This window comes from Drosophila virilis, chromosome X (assembly GCF_030788295.1).
Source record: "Drosophila virilis strain 15010-1051.87 chromosome X, Dvir_AGI_RSII-ME, whole genome shotgun sequence".
NCBI classification, from domain to species: Eukaryota; Metazoa; Arthropoda; class Insecta; order Diptera; family Drosophilidae; genus Drosophila; species Drosophila virilis.
In genome coordinates, this window is record NC_091543.1 from 2218714 (window position 1) to 2231472 (window position 12759).

At 47.6% G+C, this 12759-nt stretch overlaps 1 protein-coding gene across 4 annotated transcripts; it reads left to right on the forward strand.

The window, feature by feature from the left end:
- Positions 1–113: 113 nt before the first annotated feature.
- Positions 114–12524, forward strand: beta-Spec (spectrin beta chain). 4 transcript variants are annotated; one of them, XM_015169532.3, is made up of 9 exons: positions 114–272; positions 3696–4257; positions 4851–10437; positions 10501–10697; positions 10778–10946; positions 11259–11309; positions 11486–11592; positions 11695–11861; positions 11955–12524. In XM_015169532.3, exons 2-9 carry the CDS (start codon positions 3796–3798, stop codon positions 12139–12141), a joined length of 6927 nt encoding a protein of 2308 aa, XP_015025018.1. In that variant the 5' UTR covers positions 114–272; positions 3696–3795; the 3' UTR covers positions 12142–12524. The 4 variants fall into 4 exon arrangements, with proteins under 4 accessions (XP_015025018.1, XP_015025017.1, XP_015025014.1 ...); XM_015169531.3 differs by having other exon boundaries at positions 11268–11309; XM_002058129.4 differs by lacking the exon at positions 11259–11309 and having other exon boundaries at positions 115–272.
- The last annotated feature ends 235 nt before the right edge of the window (positions 12525–12759 follow it).

Sequence of the window (12759 nt, forward strand, 5' to 3'; positions counted from 1 at the left end):
CAACTTGTTTTTTGGTTTTTTTTTCTGGCTTGCTAAGTATCGAGTGTTTGTGTTGTGCAGCCGATCGATGTATCGATGTTTCGATGTTTTCTTTTCACTGATACACACATTTTCCATTCCGTATTCAGCAGTCACTTTTTTTTTTACTCGCAAGTGAAGTTCGACCGCAAAGAATAAATGTGAATAAAAATAAATATATCGTGAAGCATCTATATGAATTGTGTATTTTATGAATCAATTAGGGAAAATTGAACAGCAAGTTTGCCGAGTAGGTAAGTGAAAGTTGCCACAGTGCAGTGCAAATAGGCGCTAAATGAAAAATCAAATGTCGGAAAAATAGACCAACGCCCCAGAGCCCAGTGCCGAGTGCCGAGTGCCTAATTCCCAGTGACAAGAAGCAGCAGAAGTGTGGAGTGAAAAAGTATCTCAAAGTAGAGAATGTGGGCCACAGTTGACGCAGTGTTACTTTAGGCGCTATTAAATAACTGATATATAATCCATGTATATATGTATGCATGGATACATGATCGAACCTACTTATATCTATATACATACATACATACATACATACGTGCGCATACACGCACATACATAATAAAAACATCATCGATTAAAATTGCCTGCCCCCGTCTATCGCAGTCGCCGTCGCAGTCACAGTACGTTCGCTGCTGGCGTTGATGACATCATTCGGTGTGTGTGTGTGTGTGTTTTTTTTTTGTTCAGTTCGTTTAGTCTGTGCGATGTGAGAGCGTAGTGCAGAGTCGTGTGTGTGTGTGTGTGCGTGCGTAAACTGCTCAGTGCGCCTATGTTGTGCGTGTAAACGAGTATTTAAAACTGAAGCTCGAATCATAACAAAAGTATAAAAATTGGAAAAATTAGTTTTAATTAAAGCGGCTACATAGAAAAAAAGAACTCAAGTTATATTTACGTCAGAGCTGAGTAAAAAGTGCGATAAACGCGAATATTTAATCGAGATATACATATACATATAAAGAAATGTTTTTAATCATACACTAATACACACACAGGCGCATAATATCTATCTCTTTACTCCCTTTGTTGCTTAGCCATTATTTTTTACTCATTCACACGCACACTGACAGCGAAATGCACTTCGAAATACAGTTACGTGCACACGCACACACACCCATACACACACGACCCATGTAAAAATAGGAAATCCTTCCAAGAGGTCACGAGTTGAATTTGAAGTTGTTTATCGATACATGGAATGGGTGGAAAACAGAACGAAAAACTGTGCTGCACTTGTCCATATATGCTTTGCGTGTGTACGTGCGTGCGCGCGTGTGTGTGTGTGTGTGTGCTCGTTGAGGTTTGGCCCACCTTCCTAAAAAAAAAACGCCGCTCTCGACTTCCATAAAACAAAAAAAAATGACAAATCAACGGCCATAATTCAAATTGTACAGTTGTAAGGTAATAAGCACGTACAGCTGTATGTGTGCATGTGTGTACGCATATGTGCGTGTCTACTTGCGAGTTGGAGAAGTCTCATAGTAAAAACAAAAAAAAAAAAAGAAAAGAAAATTACATTAGCGCTGTTCGAAAACAGGTTTTCCAAACATTAAAACCAAAAGGCCATGCATGCAATTACAATTTTGGAGTTTTCACTGCGCTGATGGCATCCATCGAGCTGCCCTCGTTAATTGAATTGAACGACGTCGGCAATTGCACAACTCCAACGCCCTGCAAGAAAAAACCGCGCCTCTCGCCCGCTAATCAAATCAATGTGATGAACTCACTTCCAGCAAGATCAACACACACACACACACACACACGCACATATGCACATACTATTTGTATTGCGTGTATGCAATCATAATTGCAAAGCTGCCCGAGCTGAGTTCAAAACCTACCCCATTTTAACTGGGCTTTTGCTGAGTACGGTTCGGCCACCGCACTCCCCCCGCAGCGGTTGTTTGGTCTCATTAGCTCTTCTCTTCTCTTCGCTACGCTCACCATTTTCCATTTTACGCTCACGCGCTCTCTTTGTGTGCGTGTGCCGCCTGTTTGTTTGTTTGTTTGTGTTGCGTTGGTGTTTGCTGCTGCTTTTGCTGCTGCTGTTGTTGTTTTCGCTCTGTTTTCGTTGTGCGCCGCTCTCTCTTTTTTCGTTCATCTCCGTCGCCTGTCGGCGGCGAGTTTTAAGCTTCGTTTTCGTTATAATCAGCAAAATATTACGTAATAGATAATAGAGCCGCGTGAATGAGAATGTGTGTTATGCGCTCATGCATATGTATGTGCTTAAATAAAGATGTGTGCTAAATTCTGGTGTTTTTTTTTTTGTATTTTTTTTAATAGATTGTTGTTGCAAAATTAGCTCATGCCCACTGAGAGCGCAAATTAAATCAGCAAGGCAACCGCCGCAAAAAACAAAAACAGTTACCAGTGCAATTTTTAAGTGCTATGTGTTAAAAAAAAAACATAATTCCTCCAAGTACATACGTGTGTGTGTGTGTCTGTGTGTGTGTGTGTGTGTGTGTAGCGTGAAGGGAATGACCTGCACAGCTTGGAATAAAGGTCACAATAGACATGGCTGCATAGCTGTTTAGTGTTTCTATGTTAGTGTGCGTGCGGTTCCCATTGGTATACAGATAAAAAACCACACACACACACACACACGCAGAGCGAGAGAACACACACATACATATGTACCTGCTTTTCGGTCATTCCGATAGCTTGTGAATTGAATTTCCTGCAATTTCACCAGCTCGCGATTTAAATCAGTGCTTCCCTTGCTTTCCCCTGTTCCCGTTACCCAACCCAATGTTGCCGCCCACAACCTGTCACACTTTTTTTAAATGGGAATCAGAATCGGAACGAGAATCGCACTGCGGATGGGGCGTGATGTAATCGCGTTAACTATAAAGCCAAAATAATGAATAGACGCATACACACACACTCAAACACACACACACAGTGAGCGACAATTGTGAACTGACTTGTTGGCCAGTTGACCCAGGCGACCCGCGTGCCATCAATGTGACGCCATTGTGTCTAATGAATCATCACCAGAACGCAAGGGGGGTGGGGTTGGGCGGGGGTGAGAGAAAAGCGTAGTGAAAACCGCCCACCCAGGCGTGAATAAATATGTATGAGAGATTTATACAGAAAAGTTTATCATGAAGAAAATCTAAAATATAACAACAAAAAAAAAAAAACGCCAGTCCGAAGTAACCGACTTGTAGATACACTATACACATGCATTTAAGCCTCCTTTATTAACTTCGGTGTTCATAGTCCGATCTTTGTGAAATTTTCAGGACTTGAATGTGGCACATAAATGTGCGTGCATATCAAGGCCCTGCCTTTAAAAGTGAAGATGTTTTAATATATTTTATATATAATCGAATTATTCCGTAAGAAACTGGGAGAAGATAGCGAAAGGAAAATATAGAAAACCCGATCTGTATAGGAAATACGAGAATATACGAGAATATATATATATATATGTATGGGGAATATGTGTCTAGTATTTGCTGCAATAATAATTAATCAAATATAATAAATAATATAATATAATAAAGAATATAATATTAAGGTATCTACAAAACCTACCATATAAAAGATAAACACTCACACTCTAAAATGAATATATAAAAAAAAATTAAATATGATGAAGTGAAAACTGAAATTAATTTTTCTTATTATTCTTTCGTTTGCCTATCTCTTTTTTGCAGTTATTGTTTGAGGTTTATTTTCGGTTCGGAATTGGGGGATACAAAATTGAATTCTTTGCGGTGAGAGGAATTGTGGACAATTTACAAGAGAGCTGACAAAATGACGACGGACATTTCAATTGTTCGATGGGACCCCAGCCAGGGTCCAGGCAACGAATATATCGATGAATACGAATACGATGGCGGCAACTCCAGTTCGCGCCTGTTCGAGAGGTCGCGCATCAAGGCGCTGGCCGAGGAGCGCGAGAGCGTACAGAAGAAGACCTTCACCAAGTGGGTGAATTCGCATCTATGCCGGGTTAACTGTCGCATCGCCGATCTCTATGTGGATATGCGCGATGGCAAGCATTTAATCAAGCTGCTGGAGGTGCTCTCCGGTGAACGCCTGCCCAAGCCCACCAAGGGCAAGATGCGCATACACTGCCTCGAGAATGTCGACAAGGCGCTTCAGTTTCTGCGCGAACAGCGCGTCCATCTTGAGAACATTGGCTCCCACGACATTGTCGATGGCAATGCCTCACTCAATCTCGGCCTCATCTGGACGATTATCTTGCGCTTCCAGGTAAGTTATGCTTTTTCATAAGTTAATTCCATGCGCTGAGAGAAAACATGTTGCGTTTGCAGTCAAGGCTAACAGTAACAGTGAACGTTTACAGAATATGAAAATGTTAGCTAGAGCTGTGAATGTTAAAGATAATTTGAGCTAACATCACCTAGATATGACATCAACTTTGATGTACATCTGATGTAGTTAACATCCGTCAAATGATAATATCTAAGATGAGAATGTTAGTTAATAGTTTTTAGATAACAGTAACATAACAGAGTTATGCTTAGTTAACACAACAGAAAAGTTTTTTGTAGTTTTTTTTGTCAACTTTGATGCACATCTGATGTACATAACAGGCATTAGCAATTGCAGTTTGATAATATGTAACATGACAATGTTAGCTAACAGTTTTTAGATAACACTCACAATATATGTAAACTAACATACGATAACAGAAGATAATTCTGTTAAAGAGCGTGAAATTCGTGTAGGAAGACTGCAAACTTTTTCTCAGTGTAGATTTATGTAGCCCTGCTCCAGATCTCGATCTCGATCCTAATCCTGATATGCCAATGTGAACATTTTGTGTGTCATGCTTTGCCCAGATACAAGATATCACCATCGAGGAGGTGGACAACAAGGAGACAAAGTCGGCCAAGGACGCGCTGCTGCTGTGGTGCCAGATGAAGACCGCTGGCTATCACAATGTGAACGTGCGCAACTTTACGACATCGTGGCGGGATGGATTGGCCTTCAATGCGATCATACACAAACACCGTCCAGATCTCGTGCAATTCGAGAAGCTATCGAAGACCAATGCCATACACAATCTGAACAATGCATTCGACGTGGCCGAGGACAAGCTGGGCCTGGCCAAGCTGCTGGATGCCGAGGACGTTTGCGTTGAGCATCCTGACGAGAAGTCGATCATTACGTACGTGGTCACGTACTATCACTACTTCAGCAAGCTGAAGCAGGAGACGGTCCAGGGCAAGCGCATTGGCAAGGTGGTCGGCATTGCCATGGAGAACGACAAGATGATTCACGACTATGAGCACTTCACCAGCGACCTGCTCAAGTGGATCGAGACGACGATACTGTCGCTGGGTGAGCGCGAATTTGAGAACTCGCTGGTGGGCGTGCAGGGTCAGCTGGCGCAGTTCTCCAATTATCGCACCATCGAGAAGCCGCCCAAGTTTGTGGAGAAGGGCAACCTGGAGGTGCTGCTCTTTACGCTCCAGTCGAAGATGCGGGCCAACAACCAGAAACCGTATACGCCCAAGGAGGGCAAAATGATATCGGACATCAACAAGGCCTGGGAGCGACTCGAGAAGGCCGAGCACGAGCGTGAGCTGGCGCTGCGCGAGGAGCTCATCCGCCAGGAGAAACTGGAACAGTTGGCGGCGCGTTTCGATCGCAAGGCCTCCATGCGTGAGACCTGGCTGTCGGAGAACCAGCGTCTAGTTAGCCAGGATAACTTTGGCTTCGATCTGGCCGCCGTTGAGGCGGCTGCCAAGAAGCACGAGGCCATCGAGACGGACATCTTTGCGTACGAGGAGCGCGTCCAGGCGGTTGTGGCCGTTTGCGATGAACTCGAGTCGGAGCGCTATCACGACGTGAAGCGCATCCTGCTGCGCAAGGACAACGTGATGCGCCTGTGGACGTATCTGTTGGAGCTGTTGCGCGCACGTCGCATGCGCTTGGAGATCTCGCTGCAGCTGCAGCAGAACTTCCAGGAGATGCTCTACATACTGGACAACATGGAGGAGATCAAACAGCTCCTGATGACCGATGACTATGGCAAACATCTGATGGGTGTCGAGGATCTGCTCCAGAAGCACTCGCTGGTCGAGGCCGACATCAATATTTTGGGCGAGCGCGTCAAGGTCGTTGTACAGAACTCACAGAAGTTCCTCAGCGACGATCCCGAATCGTATAAGCCATGCGATCCCGAGATCATTGTCAGCCGCGTCCAGCAGCTGGAGGATGCCTACGCGGAGCTGGTGCGTCTGGCCGTTGAGCGTCGCAGCCGCCTCGAGGAGAGCCGCAAGCTGTGGCAATTCTATTGGGACACCGCCGACGAGGAGAACTGGATCAAGGAGAAGGAGCAAATCGTCTCCACCGACGAGATCGGTCACGATCTTACCACGGTCAATCTGTTGCTGAGCAAGCACAAGGCGCTCGAGTCGGAGATCACGTCGCACGATCCCCAGCTGCAGAATGTGGCAAAGGTTGGGGCCGAGCTCATTACCGAGGGTCACTTTGGCGCCGATCGCATCAAGGATCGCCTCAAGGAGATCCTGTCCAAGTGGGATCATTTGCTCGACTTGACAAAGTATCGACGCCAGCGTCTGGAGAATGCCGTCGAGTACTTCCAGCTGTTCGCCGATGCCGATGACGTGGACAACTGGATGCTGGACACGCTGCGCATTGTCTCCAGCGAGGATGTTGGTCGCGACGAGGCCAATGTCCAGTCGCTGCTCAAGAAGCACAAGGATGTCGCCGACGAGCTAAAGAACTACGCCGAGGTCATCGATGCTCTGCACAAGCAGGCCGAGACCCTCAAGCTCAACGACCCCGAGAAGGCGAATGTGGACAAACGTCTGGAGGCGATCGATACACGCTACAAGGAGCTCACCGAGCTGGCCAAGCTGCGCAAGCAGCGTCTTCTCGACGCGCTCAGCCTGTACAAGCTGATGTCCGAGGCGGACGGCGTGGAGCAATGGATCAAGGAGAAGACCAAAATGTTGGATACCATGGTGCCCGGCAAGGATATCGAGGATGTGGAGATCATGAAGCATCGCTTCGAGGGCTTCGACAAGGAAATGAATGCCAATGCATCCCGCGTGGCCGTTGTCAATCAGCTCGCCCGTCAGCTACTGCACGTCGAGCATCCGAATTCGGATGAGATTCTCGACCGGCAGAATCATTTGAACCAGGAATGGTCGACGCTGCGCGAAAAGGCCGAGGCCAAAATGGATGACCTCAAGTCGGCGCATGGTGTCCAAACCTTCTACATTGAGTGCCGCGAAACGATCTCGTGGATTGAGGACAAGAAGCGCATCCTCACCGAAACGGACAGCCTGGAGATGGATCTGACCGGTGTGATGACACTGCAGCGTCGCCTTAGCGGCATGGATCGCGATCTGGCCGCCATACAGGCGAAACTGTCGAGCTTGGGACGCGAGGCGGACAGCATTGAGGTGGAGCATCCGGAGGAGGCGCAGCTAATCCGCGAAAGGATCGCACAAATCGAACTGATCTGGGAGCAGTTGACACAGATGCTAAAGGAGCGCGACTCCAAGCTGGAAGAGGCTGGCGATTTGCATCGTTTCCTGCGCGATCTCGATCACTTCCAGACTTGGCTGACCAAGACCCAAACGGATGTCGCCTCCGAGGATACGCCCACATCGCTGCCTGAGGCCGAGAAGCTGCTTAACCAGCATCAGTCCATACGCGAGGAGATCGACAACTATACCGAGGACTATAAGTCTATGATGGAGTACGGCGAACGTTTGACAACCGAGGGCAACACCTCCGAGGATCCGCAGTATATGTTCCTGCGCGAACGCCTCAATGCCCTCAAGGACGGCTGGGAGGAGCTGCATCAGATGTGGGAGAATCGTCAGGTGCTGTTGTCGCAGAGCTTGGATCAGCAGCTGTTCAATCGGGATGCACGCCAGACCGAGGTGCTGCTCAGCCAGCAGGAGCATTTCCTCAGCAAGGACGACACACCGGTTAATCTGGAGCAGGCCGAGAATCAGTTGAAACGACACGAAGCCTTCCTGACCACCATGGAGGCCAACGATGACAAGATCAATACGTTGCTCCAGGTGGCCGACACCTTGGTGGAGAAGGAGCACTTCGATGCGGACAAGATTGGCAAGCGGGCCGAGAACATAACCGGACGTCGGGATGATAATCGCCAGCGTGCGCTGGATCAGCACGAGAAGCTAAAGAACCAGGTGAAGCTGCACGAATTCCTGCAGGATCTGGAGGAGCTGGCCGAATGGGTGCAGGAGAAGTATGTGACATCACAGGATGAGACCTATCGTAGCGCCAAGACCATACACTCCAAGTGGACCAGGCATCAGGCCTTCGAGGCGGAAATTGCGGCCAACAAGGAGCGCCTGTACGAGGCCGAAAAGTCTGCCCAGGAGCTGTCCAAGGAGAAGCCCGAATTCAAGGATGTCATCGAGCCCAAACTCAAGGAACTGGCCAAACAGTTCGACGACCTTGAGGTTCATACCAAGGAGAAGGGCGCCCTGCTTTTCGACGCCAATCGCGAGGTGCTCGTCCAGCAGACCTGCGACGACATCGATTCGTACATTACCGATCTGGAGAAGCAGATCGTCAGCGGTGACACAGCCAACGATTTGACCTCCGTCAATATACTCATGCAGAAGCAACAGGTCATCCAGACCCAGATGGCCGTCAAGGCCCGCCAGGTGGAGGAGATTGACAAGCAGACGGAATATCTGCAGAAGACGGTGCCCGAGGAGAAGATCGAACCGATTGTTGTCAAGAAGACGGCCGTTTTGGAGCGTTTCGAGAAGATCAAGGCGCCGCTACTGGAGCGCCAAAAGCAGCTGGAGAAGAAGAAGGAGGCCTTCCAGTTTTGTCGCGATGTCGAGGATGAGAAGCTCTGGATCGATGAGAAGCTGCCGGTGGCCAATTCCACAGATTACGGCAACTCGCTGTTCAATGTGCATGTCCTCAAGAAGAAGAACCAATCGCTGGCCACTGAAATCGACAACCATGAGCCGCGCATCAATGCCATCTGCAATAATGGGCGCAAACTGATCGATGAGGGTCACGAGGATGCCAAGAAGTTCGAGGCGCTGATCAGCGATCTGACCGCCAAGTGGCAGGAGCTGAAGGATGCCATCGAGAATCGCAAGCGGCATCTGCTCGAATCGGAGAAGGTGCAACAGTATTTCTTCGATGCGCAGGAGGCCGAGTCGTGGATGAGCGAACAGGAGCTATACATGATGGTCGAGGATCGCGGCAAGGATGAGATAAGCGCCCAGAATCTAATGAAGAAACACGAGAATCTGGAGCAATCGGTCGAGGACTATGCGAACACCATACGCCAGTTGGGCGAGGTGGCGCGTCAGTTCAGCAGCGATGATGTATCCAACGGTGATGCTGTCGCCGTCAAGCAATCCCAGCTGGACAAGCTGTATGCCGGCCTCAAGGATTTGGCCGGTGAGCGTCGCGCTCGTCTGAACGAGGCACTGCAGCTGTTCATGCTCAGCCGCGAGGTGGACGATCTGGAGCAATGGATCACCGATCGTGAGGTGGTCGCCGGATCCCAGGAGCTGGGCCAGGACTACGATCATGTTACGCTGCTATCGGAGCGCTTCAATGAGTTTGCACGCGACACCGAGGCCGTCGGTGGCGAGCGTGTGGCCAAGGTCAATGGGATTGCGGACAATCTGATACAGGCCGGGCACTCGGACTCGGCGACCATTGCCGAATGGAAGGACAATCTGAACGAGTCGTGGCAGGATCTGCTCGAGCTGATCGAGACGCGCACCCAAATGCTGGCCGCTTCACGTGAACTGCACAAATTCTTCCATGACTGCAAGGATGTGTTGGGACGCATACTCGAGAAGCAGCACGGCGTCTCCGATGAGCTGGGCCGCGATGCCGGCTCCGTGTCGACGCTGCAACGCAAACATTACAATTTCCAGCAGGATCTGACGACACTGTACTCGCAGGTGCAGCAAATCCAGGAGGAGTCCGCCAAGCTGCAGGATGCCTATGCCGGCGATAAGGCCAAGGAGATTACGAATCGGGAACAGGAGGTTCTGCATGCCTGGGACAATCTGCAGGCCATGTGCGATGCACGCAAACAGAAGCTGGCCGATACCGGCGATCTGTTCCGTTTCTTCAATATGGTGCGCATACTCACCATCTGGATGGAGGATCTGGTGCGACAGATGAACACGTCCGAGAAGCCGCGTGACGTATCCGGCGTCGAGCTGCTAATGAACAACCATCAGAGTCTAAAGGCCGAGATCGATACGCGCGAGGATAACTTTTCGGCATGCATATCCCTTGGCAAGGAGCTGCTCACGCGCAATCATTACGCCTCCGCGGACATCAAGGATCGCCTTAAGCAGCTGAACAACAGTCGCAATGCGCTACTCCTGCGCTGGGAGGAGCGCTGGGAGAACCTACAGCTGAGTATGTTACGCACTTTCTTTACACCCAACTTGATTTAAAAGTCCATTTTTCTTGCTCTTACAGTTCTGGAGGTGTATCAATTTGCCCGAGATGCTGCCGTTGCCGAGGCTTGGCTTATTGCCCAGGAGCCGTACCTGCTCTCCTCCGAGCTGGGACACACCATTGACGAGGTCGAGAATCTGATCAAGAAGCACGAGGCATTCGAGAAGTCGGCCGCCGCACAAGAGGAGCGCTTCAGTGCACTTGAGCGTTTGACAACCGTAAGTGGACGCGGCTTCTCCTCCTTCTTATCCGTAGAAACAAATACTCATAATTCGTATTTCCTCCCTGTCTCAACTAGTTTGAGCTTAAGGAAATGAAACGGCGCCAGGAGCAGGCGGAGGAGGCCGAACGGCAGCGCATCAAGGAGGAACAGGAGGCTAAGGCCGCATCCGAGGCGGCCGAGCTGGCCAAACGTGAGGCTGAGCGTCGTGATGATGTTGATGTGGGCATTGCCCACGATGAAGCAGGTAGGATTAGCTGCCCTTTGGTTTACCAGCACCTCACCTCACCTCGCTCTCTCTAATTATTCCCTTCCCCCCATATATATATATATATATATTAAGCAAGTAGACTTAATCTGAAAAGCGGTTAACCCAGCCGCAACTAACTGTCGAACTAACCCGTTAACGTTATCGTCCATGTGCATAACCAACTAAATATCTGAAAATTCCATCTCATTCACTCATGCTTGCTATCAATAACGTCGGATTAACCCAATCAACTAACCAAACTCAACTCAACTCAACTGAACTCAACTCCAAATCAAATGTTTAACTCAGCCGCTGCAGACACAGCCGAAGACATTGAGCGCGTTGTCGAGACCCAAACAGGTACAGCTCCTGCTTAATTAGCCCAAGGACTACTCCAACTATCACTTCAACTAACTGTATTTACAATCTATACAAACTCATATGCATATATATATATATAGATAGATAGATAGATAGATAGATAGATATAGATATATTTGTCGTGTGCCGTCAACTAATCGAGTTCTTTTCTGTAGAGCGTGGCGCCACACCAGCTGCTGGAGATGGTCAGGAGGGTTATGTGACACGAAAGCATGAATGGGAGTCGGCCACCAAGAAGGCCTCCAACAGATCTTGGGATAAGGTGGGTTAAGTGCATCTTTTGTTCAGATTTTCATTCAAATCTTTACTCAGTTTTTCGTTTTTATATAAATTGTTATTAATTTTTGGCACACAACTTTGTCAGGTTTATATGGCTGCACGAAGCGGACGCGTTTCGTTCTTTAAAGATCACAAGGGTTACAAGAGTAATCCCGAATTGACCTTCCGCGGCGAGCCCAGCTACGATCTGCAGGGCGCTGCCATCGAAATTGCCAGTGATTACACCAAGAAGAAGCACGTGCTGCGAGTCAAGTGAGTCCCAAATCATATTTAAACATAATAAATATTAACAAATGTATCTGTCTCTCTCTCTCTCTCTCTCGCTCTCTCTTTGACAATGCACAGATTGGCCAGCGGAGCTGAGTTCTTGCTGCAGGCCCACGATGACAACGAGATGTCACAGTGGGTATCCGCTTTGAAGGCCCAGAGCGATTCGGCGGCTGTGGCGGCGAGCAGATCCCAGACCTTGCCGGCTACTTCGCAAAAGGACGAACCAAAGCGCAGATCGTTTTTTACTTTAAAGAAAAAGTAAATGCAAATATATAAGAGCAGCTAATTAAAACAAAACAAAAAGAAAGATAACAACAAAAACAAAAACAAAAACAAACAACAAAAATACATATATTTTTTTCATATATTTAATGCATAATTATTTCATAAAAATCTTGCAAAAGAAAGAAGCAAAACGTAAACGTAAACAATTATTATGCTTATCAAATTTGCACGATAAATACTGCTATTATTGATTAAACGTATGTATCTTATTTATTTAAACAAATACAAAGTAATATAAATTTAAAAAAACAAAAAAAAAAACAAACAACAAAAAAAAAACACAAAAATTGAGAACAACTCGTGTATGCATTTCAATGTATTCGATAAATAAACGAATTATTCCTCTAAAGTACACACAAATTGTTGTTGTATTGATCGAAAGTCGGTCTGTTTTTGGTTTGGGGATTGGGCGGGTGCATAAAAGTTGGCTTCACTGTACCAATTGACACAATTGGGGTGGGTTGATTTAACAAAGCCAGGGGAGGGGCACTGCTCGAGGTCATTATAAGTAAAAGTCATAGCAGAAAATGCCAATGGCAGGTCACATAGCCGCAGCCCCAGAAAAGTAATATATGTGCAGTTATTATTAGAAGAT

Excerpts from the sequence above, each read along its gene's own strand:
- beta-Spec (XM_015169532.3), top strand. The coding sequence starts at position 3,796 with ATGACGACGGACATTTCAATTGTTCGATGGGACCCCAGCCAGGGTCCA. Across the intron at positions 10,438-10,500 it reads CTGGGAGAACCTACAGCTGA|TTCTGGAGGTGTATCAATTT; the intron begins GTATGTTACGCA and ends TTGCTCTTACAG. Across the intron at positions 11,310-11,485 it reads CGTTGTCGAGACCCAAACAG|AGCGTGGCGCCACACCAGCT; the intron begins GTACAGCTCCTG and ends TCTTTTCTGTAG.